The 22489-nt window shown below is 39.3% G+C and overlaps 1 protein-coding gene across 4 annotated transcripts in view; it reads right to left on the bottom strand.

Moving 5' to 3' along the window:
- atp2b2 (ATPase plasma membrane Ca2+ transporting 2) overlaps positions 1-22489 on the bottom strand; it is a 94230-nt gene that overhangs the window by 5692 nt on the left and 66049 nt on the right. For all 4 annotated transcript variants that reach the window (XM_036559527.1, XM_036559524.1, XM_036559525.1 and 1 more), the window contains 12 exons: positions 18615-18656; positions 16362-16526; positions 15945-16159; positions 15387-15629; positions 7704-7945; positions 7235-7469; positions 4327-4506; positions 3709-3796; positions 3411-3517; positions 2392-2583; positions 894-1107; positions 385-596 (listed from right to left, as the gene is read on the bottom strand). In XM_036559527.1, coding sequence (XP_036415420.1) covers positions 385-596; positions 894-1107; positions 2392-2583; positions 3411-3517; positions 3709-3796; positions 4327-4506; positions 7235-7469; positions 7704-7945; positions 15387-15629; positions 15945-16159; positions 16362-16526; positions 18615-18656 — 2135 coding nt within the window. The remainder of the gene's footprint in view (positions 1-384; positions 597-893; positions 1108-2391; positions 2584-3410; positions 3518-3708; positions 3797-4326; positions 4507-7234; positions 7470-7703; positions 7946-15386; positions 15630-15944; positions 16160-16361; positions 16527-18614; positions 18657-22489) is intronic.

Here is a 22489-nt window from a genome sequence, read left to right as displayed (position 1 = left end):
AAAACTAAAATGTGATTAACTTTGTTAAGAATATTGTGAGAGCGCCCCCTGCTGTTTATCAGAGCGTCAACGCTCTCCACTTTCAGTTTCCATTTCCCAAAAGCTTTAGCCGAGGATAAGATTATGAACCTAGGAACTGTTGTTCTGTCATAGTTTCTTTCCTAAATTCAGGCTGTCATGGTGACTAAAGATAAGATTTCATACTTAATAAGTTTCTGTATTACGGCCCCTGATTCATAACCTTTGTTAAAGAAATGTAAGACTGCAACTGCCATGTAGGCAACTCATAAAGAACTAAGCAACCTTAATGAAAGCCTGATTAAAGAAAAATGCTATGCATACATAAGCTGTATTTGTGTCTGTTGGAGCTGAACTTGCTACTACCTGAATAGCAAATGTCCCCAGAACAATAGAGCAGAAGATGGGATTTCTGAAGATGCCGTCAAACACATTCCTCTCTCCGTGAATCTTGCGAGCGTTGATCTCATTGAAGAGTTGCATCATGACAAAGGTGTTGAAAATGATGGTGTAATGTTCAGATGGAGGCGAGTGCAGTGGGGCATTCCTGCCACTATCTATGTCAAAGATCTGTTCACCTGCACAAAAACACCAGAATGATGATCAGTAGCCTAGACATAATCACAATATTTTAATACAATAAGAAGAAGGAAGAAGGTACTGAGACACCCTTGAAAACATCTAATGTCCTCCAGATCTCTATCATTACACTGTAAGATTATTATCCCATGTCTTAAAATAAAGACATTTTCATTTCTTGCCAAAAGACAAATGACAGGCATCATCTATATATCATCGTGTAGATTTATCCAAGAATAAACAAGCCCAAAGAATAAAAGGCTTAAAAAAAGAAGTTTAGTATAGGAATCGCATACCAACAAACAGCAAAGTGAAAATGATAATGAGCTGGTAAATGCCATGGCCAAGAATGTTTTTTGCCATGGTGCTAGAGATGAGGGGCTTGTTGCGGCCATAAGGTTTCCTCATGAGCAGGGATTCAGTGGGTGGCTCCGTAGCCAGGGCCAAAGAGGCAAACGTGTCCATGATCAGGTTGACCCACAGCATCTGAACAGCTTTCAAGGGTGAATCCTGTAAAAACAAGGCAAATCTAGTTAAATGAGATACAGCTACAACAATATCTCAGCAGTGTGGCTGAGATATTGTGATTTATGAACTAATGCGATTGTCGTTTCTAGTAATGTCCATTAACATGAGAAACATACTGAAAACATAATAAAGTAGTATCTAACCTTTACACTTTATTTCCAACACTATCACACTTACACCGCTATTTAGAAAGTGGTCAGGAACATCATTTTATAGCATATACAAAAATCTGTATTTTCCCTGCTCTAAGGCTGTGTTTACACAGACGGCCCGATTCTAAGTTGCTTCTGATGGAATTTTCTGAACAACAGAAAAAAATATATTTTTTCATTTAATGAAAGCTGCATGAACACAATAATGTGCACTGTGCACACACTTACATCATTGCAACATTAGCCAATATAGCTACAACAAACGATAGACACACTACCTGAAAATAGATCAGATATGAAAAACAAATTGAAATTGTCTGCAGTGTGAACATAACCTAATTCATTTCATGAAGCGCTTGGAAATGAGTCAATGAGCTGAATCAGGTGTTTGAGACTAGAGAATCAAAGGAGCACCGAACAGAGCAAGCACTAGGATGGGGAGTTGTATTGTCCTCTTTTCAATGTCTCTTGCTAACGAAGCTACAAGCACAAAAGTTAAAATTGGCTGTATTCTGTCAAAACTTGACTTGTACTTTTGAAGTATATGTCTTTTAAAACTTGTATTTTCAATTTGCTGTTTTCTCCCCTAAATCAGAATGTTACATATATCTCAGTGTTGTGTCCAGGCAGTATGTTCTACTGGAATGTTTGTGTCTCTTTCTGTTTATGACAACAGCTAAACCTCACTGAATGGCAGCAGCTTTTTCAAGGAGCTAACCTGCTTTCATGAGGAGCATCAACTTTTTATTAGGCCAGTGTTCCACAAGGAAATGAAACAAAGTTGTTTTAGAGAAGCAGAATTGGGTCATCAGCCTTGGCCCAGCAATATATTATAGACTCTTTCTGAGGCTAGGTTTCAGAGGCAAACCTGTCCTTCGATCGCTCAAGTACAGATAAGAGGTAACATGGAATGAATGCTATGCAAAGATGTTCAACACATTGTCAGCTGGTTTGCAATACATGGATTAAGTCTAAGTAAGGACTAAACTGCAAATGCCAACGGTGATTCAGCATTGAAAATACACATCTGGGTCAGGGAAACTGGCCTTACGAGTACAATGGGCCTAGGTAAACACTGGGATATTGCTGCATTCAGTAGAGAGCTGACTCTAACCTGCGTAATGCAGGCCCCTGTGAATGCCACAATCACAGCCACTACGTTGACAGTCAGCTGGAACTGCAGGAACTTAGAGATGCTGTCATAGACGTTGCGTCCCCACATCACGGCTTTCACAATACTGGTAAAGTTATCGTCTGTCAGGATGATGTCTGACGCCTCTTTGGCCACATCTGTACCTGCGATTCCCTGTCAAAGAGAGGAGCTTTGTTATTTCACCAACAAGCCATCTACGGTTAGATTTAGGCATCCACAACAAAAGCAGAGGACAGAGAAAAAAATAAAAGTGTTATGGGCAAGAAAGAAATGACAAAACATGAACAAGAAAAAAGCCAATGCACTGAGAGTAAATCTAAAAGAAAAGTACACAACCAAGTAGCATCTATGTAAAGACAGCAGTGTCTGAGTGAACCCTTTCATTGTTGCTGCTCTCTATGCCCATAACGTGTTTATGTTTTTCAAAGACTAGCCTGGGGGCTTGCTCTCCCCAAAGATGTCTGACAGTGGAAAGTGCTGTAGGAAAAACACAGAGAAAAAGCAGCCTGCAGGCAGCATCCCTCTCATGCTTTCCTAAGCCTAGGGTTGGAGGGGGTGAAATTTGAAGAGAGTGCTGACCAAAGCAATATTTCTTCTGCTGAAAAGGTAAAAGACTATTATTTAACAAAAAAAAATGTGGATGGTGGGGCACCACAAATGCCAAAACGCAAACCTGACCAAAATCAGCACAAGGACAGTAAAGGACGAAATTTATGCCGTGGTCATCTGAGGTGAGCACAATTCCCAAAGCCTACACTAGGGGGCACTCCTGTGCTTTTTGAGTCTGCAGGAGATGGCGTGATGGTGTGTGTCAGAATGACGCTAGCTGGGAAATGAGGACAGCCTGAATTGGGGAGGAACAGGCACAGACTTGGAGGATGGAATTACAACATCATGGCCTGCTTTTCTGCTTATAGATAAAAAGCTGAGAATCCAAGACGACTGCTTTTAGCGGAGTTTAGAGGCACAGCAGCACACACCATGGCAAAGCCGACGTCTGCTTTCTTCAACGCAGGTCCATCATTGGTCCCGTCGCCAGTCACAGCCACCACCTGCCTCTGATCCACCAGGGTGCTGTCAATGATACCTGTGACAGGATTATCACAGCGAAGGTCATTATTAACGCTTCAGAACAGCTCTGTGGCATCTTTGGTAGACTTATGTAACACGTCTTAATGTAAGGAAAAAGTAAGAAGTAAGAAATGGATATGTAGTATGTATATTAGTATCATAGGACAGTGTAATTTCAATGTAAGAAACAGAGGCCCAAGGCCGCACCTTTAACGAGTGTGTGCTTGTCCGTTGGAGAGGATCTGGCCAAAACTCGGAGTTTGGGCCACACTTTATCAATGCGCTCCTGTTCAATCTACAGACAACATGTAAACTCTGTTGAGAGTCATCAGTCATAACGGCAGTTTTCATCAACACTAATGCTAAGGAGCCATAAACCTGCATAACTCAGTACATAAAGCAATCATCACAGGATTAGATACACAAGGTCGTACACATGCATGAGTTAGTGTAGTTAGCATAATACGGGTCAGAGGGTGCTACAAAAGTGAGCTGGGCTAGAGTGACTTCTTATACTGTGATTATTCGCTGGCTAATTATTGATCAACGATCAAATGATCTGATTAGCGACAGTAACATTCAGCAAACTTTCTCCAAAGTTGCTTTATCAGCATACTAGACATAAACAGAAGAGTGTATCTATACAGGAAATGGAGGACTTCCAGTAGTGGACACAGTAATAAGATTCAAGCGTCCAGTTTTATAGACTATTAAGCATAGTCATGCGCTTGCAAAGTGTTTCTATTTTCTAGCCAGGGTAAGTCTTAACGTTTATATGCATATTTCCGGTCTCTAGCGACCTGTGAATCAGTGAATGTGCAATACCTCTCCCTTCTCGTTCCTGATCCTCCTGTTAAACTCTTTGCCGTCAATGCACAGGAAGTCCTCTCCGGGATGGATAATGCCACACTTGATGGCAATGGCCCGTGCTGTGTTGATGTTGTCTCCAGTTACCATACGCACTGTGATTCCGGCACGCTGACACTTACGGATGGCTTCAGGCACCTGCAGGACACAATGCTGGATTTTTTATGCTGTAGAACTATGTAATAAAGCTGATATGGATCCATTAAAATTTCCATTGATTGTTACGCATATCAGTCTTTCAGATCAGATCAGGGCATCCCCAGTTGGAGAACTACTGCCAGCTAACAGGCCCTAATTCAGTGCTTTAAGCCTCTACCTTCTGAGGAAAAGGTCACTGCGAGTGCCTCCACAAACCGCAAGCCTACGCCTGCGCTTGCAGGTCAGAGGAGTCCGGTGCTGCGGTAAATGAGTACACCACCGCAGTGCGCAGGCATACAGAACACAGCAAGCCCTTTCTACCCTCCCTTTACCTTAATGTGTCCTTCTTTCTCTCTCCCTCTCGCTCTCATAGTTTAGTTACGCACAATACATGGATGAATTATGTCTACTGTATTAGGGCTGCCTGATACAGTTAAAATACATTCATCGAAACACCCTCAGAAACTCAACTAGAACTGTGAGTGGTCAGGATGCTCACAGTACACTAAAATTGGTTAGTGGGCTCCTTAGGAGAGAGTCCGAGTGTAAGTAAGACAATACATCATCAGTACCAGTGCTAATAACAATTCAAAATGATGTTCCTGTTGAATAAAGACACATGATGCATATACGTCTGTCATGATGCATATACGTCTGTCATAATGGCATAATGATGTGGTTCCTCACATTTGCTGTACTCAAGACTCCAAATCTAAACACAAATCCAGCATGCATGTGCAGGACACTCTACTGAATCTAAAATTAGTGTACACAATCCATACTCATTTCAACAAAGCAAGGTCAATCATGAACAAAAAGACATAAAAAAGAATCATAACTGCAGCAAAAACCAGAGAGACCGTAACACAGAATGAGGTAATAACAGATAACAAGGTTTGGTATACAAAGAAGAAAACATTGGCAAGATTTTGCAACAAGAGAACAAAATGGAATGGAACGATAACTGTAAATAAGTGCTTGTGGTCAGCAGGCTGGCAGTGACGGGGGTGTGACAACTCACTTTTTGCAAGCCTTTCACTGCGGCTTTCTACCAACAATTCCTGGTAAGTGCTTTATTAGTAATTAGAAGCTAAATATAGCAGCACTGTAAAAAGTCAATGAATTTACTTAATTCAAGTATGTACATAACTTCCACATGAAAAAATTATATCACATAAACACAATTATTGACAAAACTGTGCTGATGATTTGGAAACTATGTACACACTTGAACCCAGTGAATCAAGCAAAAGTGAATGTAGCACTTTTTTTTCAGTTTTTTCAATTTCCATGGTGCATATGAGGTGTGGAATGTCCCTTTCACATGGGTACCAAACTTCATACCATCAGAGCTGAATCACCCTGGTTTTATGATTAACACGTTTGCCAAGGATAAATGAAGACACTGGATTGGTGACACAAAAAATATTTCCTTTTTAGACAGTTCTTTTTAACAGAGGCAAGAGAATATGTAATATTCATTAGGCCACATCCAATTAGCATGGCGAAAGAAGATGGAATGAAAACGGGGAACGGTCTAGACATTTAAACGGGACCAGAGATGTTATCATGTTGGGCAGACGTCAAGCCATTTGGGGGGCTTCGGAAACAACAGTCGAGTTTCACTTAACTCATTGAGGACAGACTGAAGAGGAAGAGCTTCATTAATAATGGACAGTGGCAGAGGAAGGTGACTGGTAACGTTAGACGATTAACTCAAATGGATTTGTTTACGGATTCTCAGGTGTCTACTGATTTATTAGCGAACAGGGGTGAGTTGAGCCTGACGCCAGGAAGCAATACATCTGAAAGAGTTTTGCAATACTAGTTCAAGCAAGCGGCTTAAATGGAAACACAGCAGTTATTTCAACTACTAGAACTCATATTAAACAGATTCTTTGATCAACAGATCAAACAAATCATCCATATAAGATCATCACATTCATTTCATATTATTTTTGAAAGTAATCTCTGCTATAATCGCATTTTAATGGGGAACCCTTGTCAAGCCTTTTGGTGCCCAATTGCAAGACACATTTTAAATATATATTATTTACAAAAATGATTTCACTGTCTACATGATAAGGTATCTATTAGATTGATCACAGAACTGCAAAATGGCTTAAAGGCCAGTTCAAAAGGTCTTGCAAACTGCATGTTCATTTCAAAGTCACAGAATAAAACACGAATGTTCTGCTTTGCACTTCCTTGTAATTCCGTTTCATTGCCAGTGTTGCCTTCTTTAAGAGGTCTTCAGCAAACCGACAATTACACAGTATGGCTCTAGAGACGAGGGGAGAGATAGCAAGAGCGAAGAAACAGGGAGAGATAAAAGCACACGGCTAAATAATGCAGTGGCGGAGTCAGTGTTTTTTGGCGCTTTGTGGGAGCAGAGAAAGTACACATTGAGGACAGACGTTCAAAATTGTGGCAAGAATAGTGTGTTACATCTGATGCAGTATCCTCCATTTCTCTCATCCAATTATTATGTCAAAGCAGCTCAGAGGGGTGTATCCATGTCACTGAAGAGTAAAACTCTCAAGACAAATATCTTTAGTGACACTTACTGCACACACAGACATTAAATGCAGACATAAACATGCAGTATGCAGTGTAACGTATATAGATTTCCAATACTAAAAGTTTTCACCCAACACTGTAAATGAGACACAGGCTTCATCAGTTGACCAACCCGCCCCAAAAAAGCTCCAAATGGTAAACTCCGTACCTCAGCTCTGACTGGATCTTCTATCCCAACCACACAGATTGCCGTCAGGTCTGACACAATGTTGTTTTCGTCATCCCAGTTTGGCTCAGGGTCTGCAGGGAATTCACGGAAAGCCACACAAATTGTCCGAAGTCCATCGCAGGCCATGGGCTCAATCACCTTCTTCACCATCTCATCCCTGTCCCGGGGCCGGAAAACTCGGGGCTCACCCACTTCGTTCAGGATGCGCGTACACCTGGACCAAGGTCATTGAGGTCAGTGTCCGAAAACTAACATTCCAAATCACTTATAACGCAAAATCTCATAATTATCACTTCCACCAATCTTGAGTGTATATATATATATATATATATATATATATAAAATACAATCCTCTGACATGATCTTAAAATGTCATCATCAAATTCGGACTAAATATAACAAGCTAAATAAAAGCAAAATAAGGACAGCAAGACCAAAAGACGCTCACTTCTTGAGAACAATCTCGGAGGCTCCTTTGCTGTACATCCTGAAGCTGCCATCTGGAAGTTTAATTACAGTGCTCATAGACTTCCTGACTGAGTTGAATGTGTACACCTTATAAAGCTTCTCTTCTGGGATCTGGTTCCGAATAGACTGGTAGTCCCGCTTGAGGTCAAGGACCAGTCCTAATAGGCCACATTCTGTCTTGTTGCCCACCTGCTTGGGGAGACCTCCTTCTTTATCTGGAGGCTGAAATAACCAGAACACATAACGGTAGAGATTAGACACAAAAACGGCAAACAATATTCATGACAGGTTACTCAAGTCAACTCAGACATCAGCAATGACAGAAATACAGTCGTATGCATGTTTGGGCGCCACTGAAAATAATTGAACACAACCTCTACAGAGAACGCACTTCTGCACATTTTAATAAACAATTACTGTTCATTTCCTGAATTTATCATATTGGAAAACAAAATACAACATAAAATGTGGGCTGTGCAAAAGTGGCACATTTTAGATTTTATGCTTCATTTTTTTTGTGATCTGAAATTAGCAGTTACATTTAAGTTTGTTCTCTGTAGATGATGCGACAGCTTATTTTCACTAAGACAATGATCAAAATACATTTTTCATGCAACTATATACAAACATAAAAAGTGTCAGTTAATTTGACTTATTTGCATACACATACATCAGTAACGGAAAGTCAATTTCAACATAGTGTGATCTCAAAACCTATGAGGTTTCTGATACTTTATGAACGCATCCTGAATGTATTCTTTAAAAAAACGGACCAAAAACAAATGAACCTTTTAAAGCTTTAATTTTGTCTTTTACTTCTTTCTGTTTCATAGGTAACAGTATGTCTTGGCTGACTCTACATTTGTGATAAGGGGAAAACTGTGCAGATTAGATTTTCGGCTTCAAGTTTCAAGGGCAGGAGTCTGCACCTTTATACCACACTTAAGTTCTGTAATTTAACAGACATGCAGTCTGTCCTTGTGTGTTCCACTCTGACCACCAGAGTCACTCTGGGTAGCATAGGAGGGTGTGGTTGCCTAATTTGATGCAGGCTTCGAGACACCCCGAGGACAGTGGCTGGCACACAATGGCCGGCCGAACGGCTGTCCTCTCCCCGGTCAGCACACGCTCCTGCGAGTCTTGGCATATGGCAGAGCGAGAGCTGGCAGAGTTACTTCCTCTTTCCAGCGCCGCGCTACACGGGGCTCCCATTCCAACTCCGTCTAAGCTGCGGGGGCCCCCACCGGTCCCCTCCTTCCACATCCCCAATAAGGTCATTGTCATGGCACCTCTTTGATTTCACCCCTTTACCAGTACTCAAAGTGACAGCCTCTGTTTGGACGAGGGAATAGACGAGGAAAGCGTAGCCTAAGGCATCTCAGAAGTTTTGGCGAGCGCCTTGGGCCACATGGTGCTGCTGCAGCCGGACATGCAACTCTGCCCAAAACACCTGATAAATTTCCAGGCTACATGGGGAGATATTTCACCTCAACACAGGGGTAGTGTGAAAAGAGCCCCCGACAGAATCTGGTCGTATGAAATAACCACCATCTCCTAAAATCATACACTTGCATGCTTTGTCATTGGCAGCCAGTGCTAGCTATTTCTAGCAAATAATTATTTTTTGCCTGTGCAATCATTACACTCCATTAGCTTAAGTACAGAACTTCAAGTCCATTTAAATCCTTTTTACTGGTGCCAGCTGCAATGTGGGATAAATAATGTGGGTACAGTCAATTGGACAAAGACCAACGCTCACATTTTATTCAGCATTTCTAACTCAGTGTAGTCCAGCACAAAACAATTAGCACTATTGTACGGGTGCATCAAAATTACTACCGCTGCTTCAACTTGCAGAAAGCAATTCTACCAATTAGTGGCGATTTTCAATGGAGTGAACACAAGCTGTGCTTCCAGCTACTGTACAGCTGTTTGAGACCTCTGTGCACAGGGGTGTACAAAATTCAGTTGACAGCAGCTCAGCAAGCCTGGGGAGTCACCAATTAAGTAAAGAAAAGAAAGCCGATATGTCACTGACCCCTTCCTTGACCTCACTTCAAGTAATTATACTGGTTCAAGTGACCATATGAAATGGACCTACAACACATGATGCTATTATTTAAATGAGCATCTACATTAGCATCTCTCAAAAAGAAGCTGTTAATTGTAACCACCTTTCACTGTAAGTTCATACCATACATCTTCTGATGCATGCTTAATTAAGCCTCCTTGTACGAGTCCTTAATCCTCCAAAATTATTACTGCCACTGCACTGCAATATACATGTAATTACATCAGTATTTACATATTTGGTTATGCACTGAGTAATATTCACATTCAATTTGCATTCTGTATAAGCTGTTTTGACGCTGTGTCTATTTTTCCGCATGTTTCAACGTCAAGAAATGACAAAAACATGGTCTACTGTCCACAAAACAAGACTGTACATATCTCCTCCTCTCCTTAAAACACAAATGTGGTATGATTTGAAAGTTTACAATGCACTTTCCACACAATTTCTCTGCTTCAATGACCTACGATTGACAAATAATTAAACAAAACATAAGAAGGTGTTTCGTGGCATATCCGCTAAGGGCAACTCAGGATGATTTAGAACATGGAGGGAAATCAACAGAGTTGAAAATATGCCTTTTTTTAAATTACACACCTTAGTCCCTGACCTAGAGAACTGTCCTCTCCAAAACACAAGGTTTCCACGTATGTACACCTAACCTCAGATAAAAGATTCATGGTGCTAAGTCAAAGTGACATCAGTGTTCGAGCTGATCTCTCCAGTTAGAGGCCCTGAAGGTCTGACAGAACAGGTGGTTGGGGCAACTCGAGAGCAACGATCCAGGAAGTCTGTGTAGAGCTCAGACTACAGCTCAGAGTATCAGAGTACACTGAAGCAACAACTTCAGCTGTTAGCCCAGGTCCAATTTCACAAATCCACAAAACCTTCTATTGCTGAATTTAGAGTAATATTGAAGATGCAGAAACATGGATAGTAAGAAGTTCACGTAAACTAAGAACATTTTTAGCAAAATCTGCCAGCATCACCAATGACCTCAATGACCTCACTTCACTTCATCTAATTTTTTAAATCTATTTTTAATAAAGTCTTAAACATTCCAAACCTGGTATATTGTGTCCTACGTACATTGTCACTGGATTCTCTGAAGCACAAGATCGTTTAGCATCCAAAATAGGAATAATGCTACATACATGCTACAAGCAAGCAAACACTCTTGCACTCTGAAATGACACAGCATGAATGCAAGTCTGTTATTAAGCTTACTCAATCTGTAGGCTAAAACTGCTAAAATAACCAAATTACCACATTTCACACAGCTTGCGTGGTGTATTTTGTTGACTTTGCCAGTTTTACATCATCATTTTAGTGTGGAGCAGTTTTAGTTGCATGTTGAAAGAGTCATTTATCATTAAGTTCAGAGGAAAAACATCCATATAGGAAAAATGCAGCAGCTTTGGAATATTTTTGTCTACCACAGGGCACAATATCAGCGATTTCTGAAAACACCACCCATTTTTGTTATTAGACCCAGAGCTGCTAATATGGACATGACCAATGATCAGTGTCAACAGTTTGCAGTCATATTTTGTGTTTTTTTTTATTAACTGCAGTAAATAAAACAATGCTGCCCACTGAGAGGCTATTTCACATTAACTTACATGAGTTAAAGAGTTACAGAACAAACTTAAAATACTGCGTTCACAAATTAGGTTTCCTAAACATTTTAAAATTCCGTACTTTTCCGTAGACTTCTTAGTAGATCTTTCAGATCTTTTCCAGCCCTCAAAAAACTTGCATTTACCCACTGTGGTCATTCAGTCCACACTTCTCTGCAGAAAGGTGGACAACATTGCGCTGTCAAACATCTGCCCAAAGATGCAGGAAACTAACTGGTGCTACTAATTTATACTTGCATTATTTTACTTTAACAAATTGTATAAATAATATTATGTTATTGTTCCCCCCAACATTTTAGTCTCTTTTATAAATAAGAACCAAAAACGAATTGAAAACAGTTAAATAATCAGAATTTCACTGATTCTGTGCAGCCTTGTTTATTCACTGTGTCCATGGAAACAACGATGAATGCAGCCATATGGTTTCCTTATGCAAAAAAGAGAGTCCGTTTATTTTTCTGATAACTGCTTCGCTGCATTACTCATTAATGTTGAGACAAGCTTAATATTTGGTTATTTGCAATGCTATGTGTATATGCAATTAAAAAGATACAAGAGCTAATTTGTGTTACTCCATACACGTGAGTGTTTGGATTTGGTACAGTTGTAAGTCACATGGGGCAGAGCCGTTTTGCAGGCTGTGACGTAGAGGTGTGGAGGCAGCTCTGCGTAGGAGTGTGTGTTGAGTCGCACGCCATACTTCTTGCCTTGCTTTCGACAACGTCAAGCTCTGACCCGCGCTCACTCACACGTAAAAATTTGGCTGCGCTGGCTGCCTGAAAAACACTCTGCTTGTATGAGCAATTTATTTTAAAAAATTCTGAATTTTATATTTTTAAAAACAGAGTAGAGGCAGTAGTCTTTTTCCATATTCACTTTTCTTTTTCCATACTTATCCAGACCTGGAAATTACTAAAATCAATTTCCATACTTTTCCATACTGCGAAAGAATGCAATTAGATTATCTGGTTAGGTTATGTGTACTGTGTATTATAGTGTATATTGTATACAGTGTGTATTTATGTATGATAATGCGTCTGTGTATAGCTTGTACATGTTGCATGTTACTGTCTGCAATGTGTATGATAATGTGGATATTTTTTGTATCTAACACTGCATCGAAGAGCTATGCACCCAATATTTTCACTCACTTTCACACCCATATAAGCATAATGTGACAATAAAAGTGATTATAAATTTGAAAATGTGTTTATTTATATTCAGGTTTCCAGGCAAATGGATTACAGTGGAGTTTCTTTGTAGCTGGAGTGACTGAATATTTCTGCCTTTATCACACCAAGGAAAAAAAAGATGAGGTAGGACTGGGTTGAGGAGACTGCAGAAAGTTTATAAAAAGAACACTGGCTGCCGGGTGAAGAGCAGGTCACGCATTGATTACATAATGCTGCATTAAAACATTACAGAAGAGGAACAGTGCAGGCTTCGGGAACCTCTCCAAGGATAAAGTGAAGAGGCTTCTGCTGACTTCACTCTGAATTAAGCAGACAATTGAAATGATATAGATATCAAAGTCTTCTTTTGTGCGGTTATCAAAGCTTTCTCTGCTTTGTCTCCAGAGATGAGTTATGCAAGTTGCTATACTGCTGGGAGGGACACTCCGGAGAACCTACTTTTAGTTCATAGACCTACTGAATCTGTAGTATAAAGACAGAGAGTGTTTCACTTGGGAGTTTTTCTATAGAAACCCAGAAAGATTATACTGCGATAGTTTCTTTAGAAGCTAGGCCCAATGTCAGCTAAAGCTTTTAAAACATTAACCTGAGCAGAAGACATAAATGTGTTCTGTGCTGTTATTCCAAAGCTGAGCAGATTACACGTGAAGGTCTAATGTTTGTAAACAACCGCACAAAAGGTACTTTCAAGTTCCTCTACCGAGGTGCAGCTTGAGTATAAAAGAAAAATAATAACAGCAAAAAGTGTTGAGCTGCAAATATCAGAAAAGGAGATGTTTCAAGGATTTTCTTTGGAGACATTTTTACCTATAAATACAAGTTAGTCACCTATGTGATGCAGGATGTTACATTATTATTACAGTATAATGTGGAATTAGATAACTGAAGATATAAATTTAATGTCTTTTATTCTTATGAAAGCTAACATGTTGAACTTGGATCTGCAATAACACTTAGAAGTCTCTTTTTAAAATTTGGAATGATTTAAGGGCAATAAAAAGTCACTGAATGCCAACATATCACATCGTCTTATATGATTTCATTATATGAATCACTTATAAACACACACTGGCAGCAACACACAAAAACACCATGCAGATGGTAATATAAGATGTGAAAATACAACCACCAAAAAGATGAACTTTCCTTTTAATGAATCCCTGTCTACCATCATAAGACATGCAGCTCTAAACTGCAAAACAGATGGCTGGAAAGTGATTATTCCAATTAGCACAATTTCATTTGTGGGCTGCCAAATGTAGGACATCTCCCATGTTAGAACCGCTTTCTGTATATATGGAGCAACTAGTTGGACCTTAAGTCACTTCTATTTTAACACTTTTAAAGCTTAGGGCCTCTTTCTAATTTGGAATGCATACATATTGATTTTGTAATGTGATTCTGAGAAGGATCAGCATAATTAATGCACAGCTTAATTCGCAAAATATATCAGGGAATGGTAGTTTAAATTAGCCATTTCAGATTTTTTGTACCAGCTTTCATGCCCTCAGGTATTCAACCAATGCTGCCCTATTAGGAGAGTGTTAAATCTCCTACTGTGTTACAGCTCTGGTGAGATTTTAACAATGGACATTGTGCCACTTGTTACTGTGATAAACTAGCTCAAGCACGTTTTTACATTTTAAATTTCAGCTCAAGCACAATGCTTGGATTCAATTAGGTCAAGTAGGTTATACATTTCTAAACAGTTTGTGAATTGCCATTTTAAATCTCACTGAGCATTCAGAATTCCATGAATGTGCTATAGAAATCGGTCAAGTCTTCATTCTGCTACTTTGAAGATTTTGCACAGTATTGGTAACACAGAGCATAAAACGCTTTGACTAGAGAGCAATTTTTAGCTTATTCTAACATAATATAATATAATGTCTATGAAAAAATATTCAGGAAAATCACCGTCTGAGAAAGTAGTGGAAGTTCATAGGTCATTGTGGTATGATTGCTAGAACATTCAATCTCAAATAAAGCTCAATGCAGACCAACTCTGCATTATCTATTACTGGTTGACTGATGACTTTTTACCTGGTTTTGTTTTGTTGCAAGTTTTTAGAATAATTATCTGGGAGTGAGAGAATCAGTCTAAAAACATGCAACAAATCGTAAACCAAGTAAAACCAGTCATTCTAAAGCCAACTGTCGACACTGCACTTTAAGTTCACAATGACTTGAAAGAACACTAGACACGTTTACATGCAGCCTGATAATCCACTTAACAGCTCAATCGGAATAGAATACATCCATGTAAACACCTCAATCGGAATAGACTAGTTTATAATGTCAAAAATGGAGGGAGCAGAAACTGGTCTGCAGAAGAGACAAAGTTTGTGCTTTGAGCTTTGAAAGACGGCGGTGGGACGGGCGTCCAGCTTATGTGTCTGAGAACGTGACGTCTTCCTCACGGCCTTCATTAATAAGTACATGTGAAGTACGTTTTCCTGAGTCCGACATCATTTTAAAGTAATTAAAAACACAGGTCGCTGCTGCTCGTCTCACTCCGACCGGACTCACATGATGCTCGTTGTCATGGTAATGTCCACACTAAGCGGTTCTCTTCGCATCTGTGTAATTTTGGATCTGATTACTTGTAGCATGCATGATTGTTGAGTAGAGTGAGCATATAAACACCTCAGTCTTAATCTATAATCAGAATGTATTCATATATAATCAGATCTGCACAAGTCTTTGCATGTAAACACAGCCACTATTTTAACTAGCAGAAAGACAAAAAGATCTCTTACCAGAATTTTTGTTGTGTAGGCGCTGTTGATTGATATAGCACTGACCAATATTTCCAGAGTTTTGGGCGGGATTGAGCTGGGCTCTGGGATTTCTTTGTAGTGAACATCTCCCACATAGCACTGCACTGCTGTCATCCTGTTAGTGGTCAATGTGCCAGTCTTATCCGAGCAGATAGCTGTAGCATTGCCCATGGTCTCACAGGCATCCAGATGACGTACCAGATTATTGTCCTTCATCATTTTCTACATTACATTTCAGGAAAAAAGATATGGAAGCATAAGACTGATTTAGTATATTTGTGCTGTAGAAAAGAAAACTATTGGAAAGTGTGCGCTTTACATTGTGGAACAAATTAAATACACTGTTAAATACACTAATCGAACACTAAATACACTAATTGAAAATTTTAAATCAAATTTAGATTCCTACTTTGAATTCACTGCTTCTAATTTCAATCTAAAAAAGATTTGACAGTACATATTTTTTGCCTCTCAAAGCTACGCAATTATTCAGTGTAGGTTCCAAAGCATAGGGAGCATTTTCTAAACAAATGTTACCTTAACAGAGTAGGCCAAAGAGATGGTAACAGCCAATGGAAGGCCCTCAGGAACAGCTACCACCAGGACAGTAACACCAATGATGAAAAATTTGACAAAATACTGAATGTAAATTGGAGTACATTCTGGTAGCCACTGCCTCTTCTGCAGCACAAAGTTGTCAATGGCAAAGTAGAGCACCAAGATGATGACTGTAATGGCAGACATCACCAAACCTGAGAACAGACGATACATTATAATGCATTATAGAATTCTACAATAAATTATTACAGATAATGTTAGAATTTGTGTTTTTAGAGCTGTAATATAATGTGATTGACTGAAATTCCACTGTTCTATGTTTGCATATCTCAGTAACAAATATGTGGTATGAAGCAACTAATTTCATCAGCCTCAATATATTTGGGAGGAAAGTACCTGCTTTGCCAATCTGCACAGCCAGCTTTGTCAGTTTGCCTTGTAGGACAGACTTTTCTTTTTTGGAGACATTGGCTTTCTTTTTCTCTTTTTCATCAGTCTCGCCACCTTCCGCACTCTTCAGTGGCTGCATCTCCATGGCAGCGGCACCATCTTGCTTCTTCACTGTAACGGTCAGAGGGGAAAGATTTTGATTATAGGACATCTCGCTACTCTGAAGAACTGCTGGATCAGGACATTCCAGATATTGTTATAACTAATAAAATTTGATTTCTATGGGTGATCGCAGGGGAAAAATGCATAAATTAGATTATTTGCAGAGCTATATCTTTAAACAATGTGTTTACCTAAATTCAAGTATATGGCAAAACCTAGGATCATGTAAATGATACTTAAATGGGCTACAGGTCACCCAGTACACAAAACATTTTTTTAATAAAAGATAACATCCAGGGTTAGTGTCAACTCAAGTTCAGTTCAGACTTTGTGAAAAAACTACAGTAAGAAATTCATAGGTGAACACAAGTCAATACACTGTCAAACAGTCCCCAGAAGCTGAAACTCAACAGAGCCTATCCTGATAACACCACATGGTAAACAAACTGGATGTCATGGCTTGCCAAGGACCACTGAGATAATATAGAAAACATGCTGAAATTTTAGAAAATAAGTATTCCCAGGAACTTCGGAAACTACAAGATGAACATGTTCATCAAAGTGTCAGGAAACTGCCTTTCGCTTAAGAGACAGCTTTGTAAGAACGGCCTGTACTAGCAGAATGTAATCTGGCAAACATTAATAAGTTATGCAAGCTTATGTCAACTTCAAAATCTCCCATTATTTCTGTGACTCAGCTACAACAGCTGAATATTTGCTTTTGTTGCTTTTGTTTCTCTGCATAACAATACAGTCAACTCCAGAACTATTGGCACCCCTCAAGAAACTTGACAAAAGCAATCATTTAAAATAAACAACACATACACTAATTCAAATGTTCCTCAGTAATGTTTGGAGAAATTGCTCAGTGTTTATCTAGTAGAAATCATTCCTTCAAGAGTTCTTGTTTTATTTTAAGAATAGTGTATTATTTTAAAAACAAACTGGGCAAAATTATAGGCAGCCATAAAGAATATTTTAAATAAAAACAAATAAACTTGCCTTGTTGGGGAAAAACTTTTTATTGCTTCTAGGCTCCTGGAACTCTATTATTTTCTTGAGGCATTCAAATTTAAAAATTCACTGGCTTTTTTGAAGCGTTTCATGAAAGAAGGTTTTTCTAAGAGCAAGCCACAAAATGCAGCGCCTGAACTTTGCAAAATGTCACTGGAACAATAAATGGAATTGCATGATGTGGTCAGATGAGACAAAAACGTTTTTGTACAATATTGGACTGCATACAATGAAAAGCACCCAGGTTGTTTTGCTGCTAGTGGTCCAGGGGCTCTTGTGAAAATCACTGGCATAATGAATTCCACTAAATATCAGGAGATTTTAGAGCAAAATCTGTCTGCCCCTGCCAGAAGGCTGAAACATGGCCACTGGGTGAACCTTAGAGCAAGATAATGACCCAGCACGCATCAAAATCCACACAGAAATAGGGGTAAGAACACAAAATCAAAGTTTGCAAGAGCCTCTTTCAGTCTCCAGAATTGAACCCAGTTGAGAACGTGCAATGTGTACTGAAGAGGGCATTCCAAAAGCGAAGACCCGATAATATAAAGGAGCTGAAAAATAAAAATACATATCTTACTCATTTGCATTTGTTTGAGCCCAAGAGATCACTCATTGCATGTGTGGTTTACTAAATACAATGATTTTAGCTCATTTCCATAAAGGGTGTCAATAATTCTGGAGTTTACTGTGTTTTTACACCTGGCGTGGATGCTCATTGTTAAATATACCCATTTAATTTTTGACCTTCTCTCCAAGCAGATGGTACTTCCATGTTAATACTCGGTTCTGACTACAGAATCTATGTTTCAGAACAGACCCCAATGAAAGTGCTGCAGAAAGCTTCAGAGAGAGAGAGAGAGAGACAGAGTGAGAGACAGAGAGAGACTAAGAGATAATCAAGAGACCCTGACACACTCGGAAGAAGCAGTAGACAGGCAGAAACGAAAAATGACAACACTGCAAACAGACGTCAGGCTTAATGGACGGGGGCTGGAATCTGCACTGCGTTGAGGGAGAAAAAAAGAGAGAAAAGAAACACCGTGAGAGCTCAAACCGGGCGGTAAAGTGAAAGTAGGTTACCTTTGGTCTGGTTGTTCTCCATATTTCCATCCTGCATTTTACCTATGATGAAGACATACGAGACACGGAACAAAAATAACAGAAAGCAGACAATAAAACATTCATCACAAGGACGTAAACAGTGAAATCAAAATAAAAAGGAAGACAGAAAATGAATATTTCATCAACATCTCAGTGACAGTAACATACACAACGCACAGTTGTCTTATAATGAGGTACTGAAATACAGTATGGGTTTGGGTGAGCGGCTCTAATGCCTGACAGTTATGACTCAGCAAAAATGCATTCGATGCACCAAAAAGTTAAGTTTGTGCAAACGCTGCGACTATTTTACATAGTGATAAACTATGGTGCGTACTCTGCAGAATGGCTGGAGCTTTCATAATGCTCTCAGCATGACTTTACATATACATCTGTGAGAATAATTTCAGATAGGTTACAAAATCAGTGGCAACAAAATCTATATTATACTCAGTGTTTGCTGTTTCAGTGCTTTGATGGAGATGCCACAGAATATCTGAATCTTCTTAGCGATAATCTTCTATTAGATAATCTTCTATTATCTAAATAATACAAAATACAAACACTGTGCTTATGAGAAATATTTTAGTGACTGTTTCTCAAATGTTGTCTTATTTTTTGGTGTTCTAAGTAAACAGAGGTAACGCGAGCTGCTCCTCAGTGATCAAGAGTTTGACACATCAACGATACAAGAAAAAGCCATTCAGATATTCCATGGGATAATAGAACAAACATACACAGAACACAAACAACAAGGAATAGAGCAACAATACACAATCACACAACATGCGGGAGAGGCTGACATCAGGATGCGCATGCAACACCACAGATGGCAGGGGGAAGAAGGCTATTAGGGTAACTTCATTATGTAGTATGGAAATTCCTTATGTCCCTTACTACCTGGAACTGAGAATGTTTCGTCATTCTTTCCTACTTATACTGTCTCTCGATCACCTCTTCAGTTTATCAAAGTTATATGAGGTAATATTTTTACAGAAAAAATCTTTACTACATATTCATACACTATTCCCAGGGAACCCGATCCACAAAGGGCTGGTGTAGCTGCAGGTTTTCATTCCAACAAAGCAGGAGCTCACCTCATACCAACTGTTTGAAGACTAAAGCTGGAAGTAGACTACGACAAACAAACTAAACAAAACTGAACTACAACTGAACGTGCTGTCACAGGTGTACTTAAGAACTTTGTGTCATCTCAGCACTGCTGGAAACTCACACCATGCAGCAGACCAATCACAGTCGGTGGGAGATCACAGAACAAACGTCGCAGTGATGTGAACTAATCAATGTCAAGGGGAGGTAATAGAACAAATGACGCGCTGACTAGGACCAACTGCAGTCAGTGGGAAGTTTCAAAACAAACAATACAGTGAGCAGGACCAATCGGAGCAAAGGTGATGTCCCAGAACAAGCGTCACAGTGATTAGGACCAATCAAGGTCAAAAGGAGGTCTCACAACAAATAACGCGTTAACTAAACTTTTCAGGGGGGAGTGGGGGTGGGGGGTGGGGGTGGTGTCTTAGAACAAACAACATAGTGATTAGAAGCAACCACAGTCAGAGGGAGGTCCCAAAACAAACAACACAGTGACTTCATGTGACTTAACGCTGCCCTGCCCAGCGTTGACTTAGTGTGAGGCATGCTGGTTAGAAATTTTGTCCAACTTTTGGTGGCACTGCAGAATGTCGGCCATTGTTGTGAGCGCAAGCTAAGGAAAGTAGAATTTGTCTGACTTGACGCCAGTGAATTTATCACCCACCCCTGCTGTCATCGGCAGTTCATGTTCACCATCAAGTCAGGCTAAGTTGAAAACAAACACAGCCAGTGTTTTAGAACTGCAGGGAAGGGGAGGTCTTAGAACAACCGATACAGTAACTAGGACCAATCACAGTCAGGGGGGCGTCTTAGAACAAACAATATGGTGATTAGGACCAATCGTTATCTGGGTGAGGTCTTAGAACAAATAACACAATGATTAGGATCAATTTGCTATCAGGGGGACGTCTCAGAACCAATGACACAATGATTAAGAGTTTTGTTAAGCAAACAGCACAAATCGCACTGTGCAAACCACCATTTATCTTTAAAACTTCATTTGATTAACCTTGTGAAATCAGGAAAATTTTTACTTCATTGTAATGAAAATATGCAGCTTCATCGCCCCTTTATGGATAGGACTGGACACCCCTGTACTATACATATATACTCATACAGAGTCACCTGAACAAAAGATAAAATTATTGAAGACGACAAAATGTATCAGCAAGAAAAATGGAAACTGACATGTACAACTTCAAATGAATCAAAGTTACAAAATTTTCCACTTAGACCAAAAGTATTGTCAGCCGAGATATGTTAGGTGTGTGACGTTAACAAGCGATAGAAGACTAAATATGCCCAATTAGCACTGTGCTAACACCATGCCTAAATCATCACATACTTGCCTCACATTGTGCCGAGTTGTTTTCATCTTAAACAGAATTATAGGATTTCTGTCACTGTATAACGTACTGTTATCTATAAACATGGACTAAACTACAAACAAATTTCAGGCCTTAAGGCGGCTAATAATGTTTCTAGCTTACGTTTTGTCCATTTATTCATATTTCTTTCTTATTTTTGTTCATGCACAATGGGCATTACTTAGGCCATACTAAGCTAGTAGTTGTGGCTATATTCGCCTTCATTGCAAAACTAAAGAAGCAAATGTCAGACACCAAACTTGTCTTTGGCTGACTGATACTATTTAAAGGAAATCTGTGTATTTCTTTTTTTTTATATTTGGTCAAACTATCCCTTTATTATTTTTACTGAATTATTCCACCTAATGAAAATGAATCAAATGTTACAGATTTTTATGACAGAAATAAGGAGGTCTTCTCTTGAGTGGGTGCACATCTTCAGCTACAAAGCATCAAGACAGCTGAAAGACATTTAATTTGAATGGGAGGCAGTGATGCTATGTGGCAGGCAGCACAGTGACCGCTGGCAGTGCGACACGAGCACTTCTATATACAAGTATACCAGTGAATATGTATCAGGATATCACTGCTGTCGGAACAAAACCTTGCATCTCCGCTTGTGTCATTTTTCAGTTTTTGACAAAATTTAAAAAAAGGCCTGTTTGCCCATTGTTCTTCATAATGAATAGACCAAAGGAAACAGCCCAAAATGACTTGGTAAAAAGTCTGGTTCCATTGACCTACATTCAAAGTAAAGTAGTTTTTTTCCTTCTCCTGTAAAGTTATCATTTTGGAGATTACAAGGTTTTGCTCCGACAGCAGCGATATAGTTTATATACAGAGATCTCAAAAAGGTGTGTTCAAAGTGTCTTTTAATTTTATAATGACTATGACAATATGCCTCATTGTGAACTACGCTCTAAGCTATAGAACTGTTTTGTTCAATGCACATATAATGAAGTACATTACAATATGCTTTCCTGAGACAGATGTAGGTTAAGCATCATCACATATTAACAATAGTTTAACTGTTTAGCCCACTAGGCAATTCTGGGCAGGTGGAGTATAAATTAGTCCACATTCAAATATTTTTCTCGCACGTAATGTTAGTGAACAAATATAGCCTATGTAGGCTGACACTGGTTTGTACTAGTTCCGATTCCTATAAAATATGGATTTAAAATGATCACGCAATCCAGTAGAACTTACTGCCTGCCTCTCTTGACTCAAAACACCCACCAGAGACCAACCGAAGGCCGAGCAATTTTATCGCTGGCAGTGTGCATGCAGAATAGTCAAAAATATCATTCTTGTTCTCTATATGTCGTAAAATTTTCTGCCAGAATTTGTGTCAAGAAGACAATTTTGAAGCTT

The sequence above is a fragment of the Colossoma macropomum genome, unplaced genomic scaffold (genome assembly GCF_904425465.1).
Source record: "Colossoma macropomum unplaced genomic scaffold, Colossoma_macropomum, whole genome shotgun sequence".
In the NCBI taxonomy this organism is placed as follows: domain Eukaryota; kingdom Metazoa; phylum Chordata; class Actinopteri; order Characiformes; family Serrasalmidae; genus Colossoma; species Colossoma macropomum.
The sequence above is the reverse complement of the archived record's forward strand: the minus strand, read 5'-3'. Positions and strand labels throughout refer to the sequence as shown.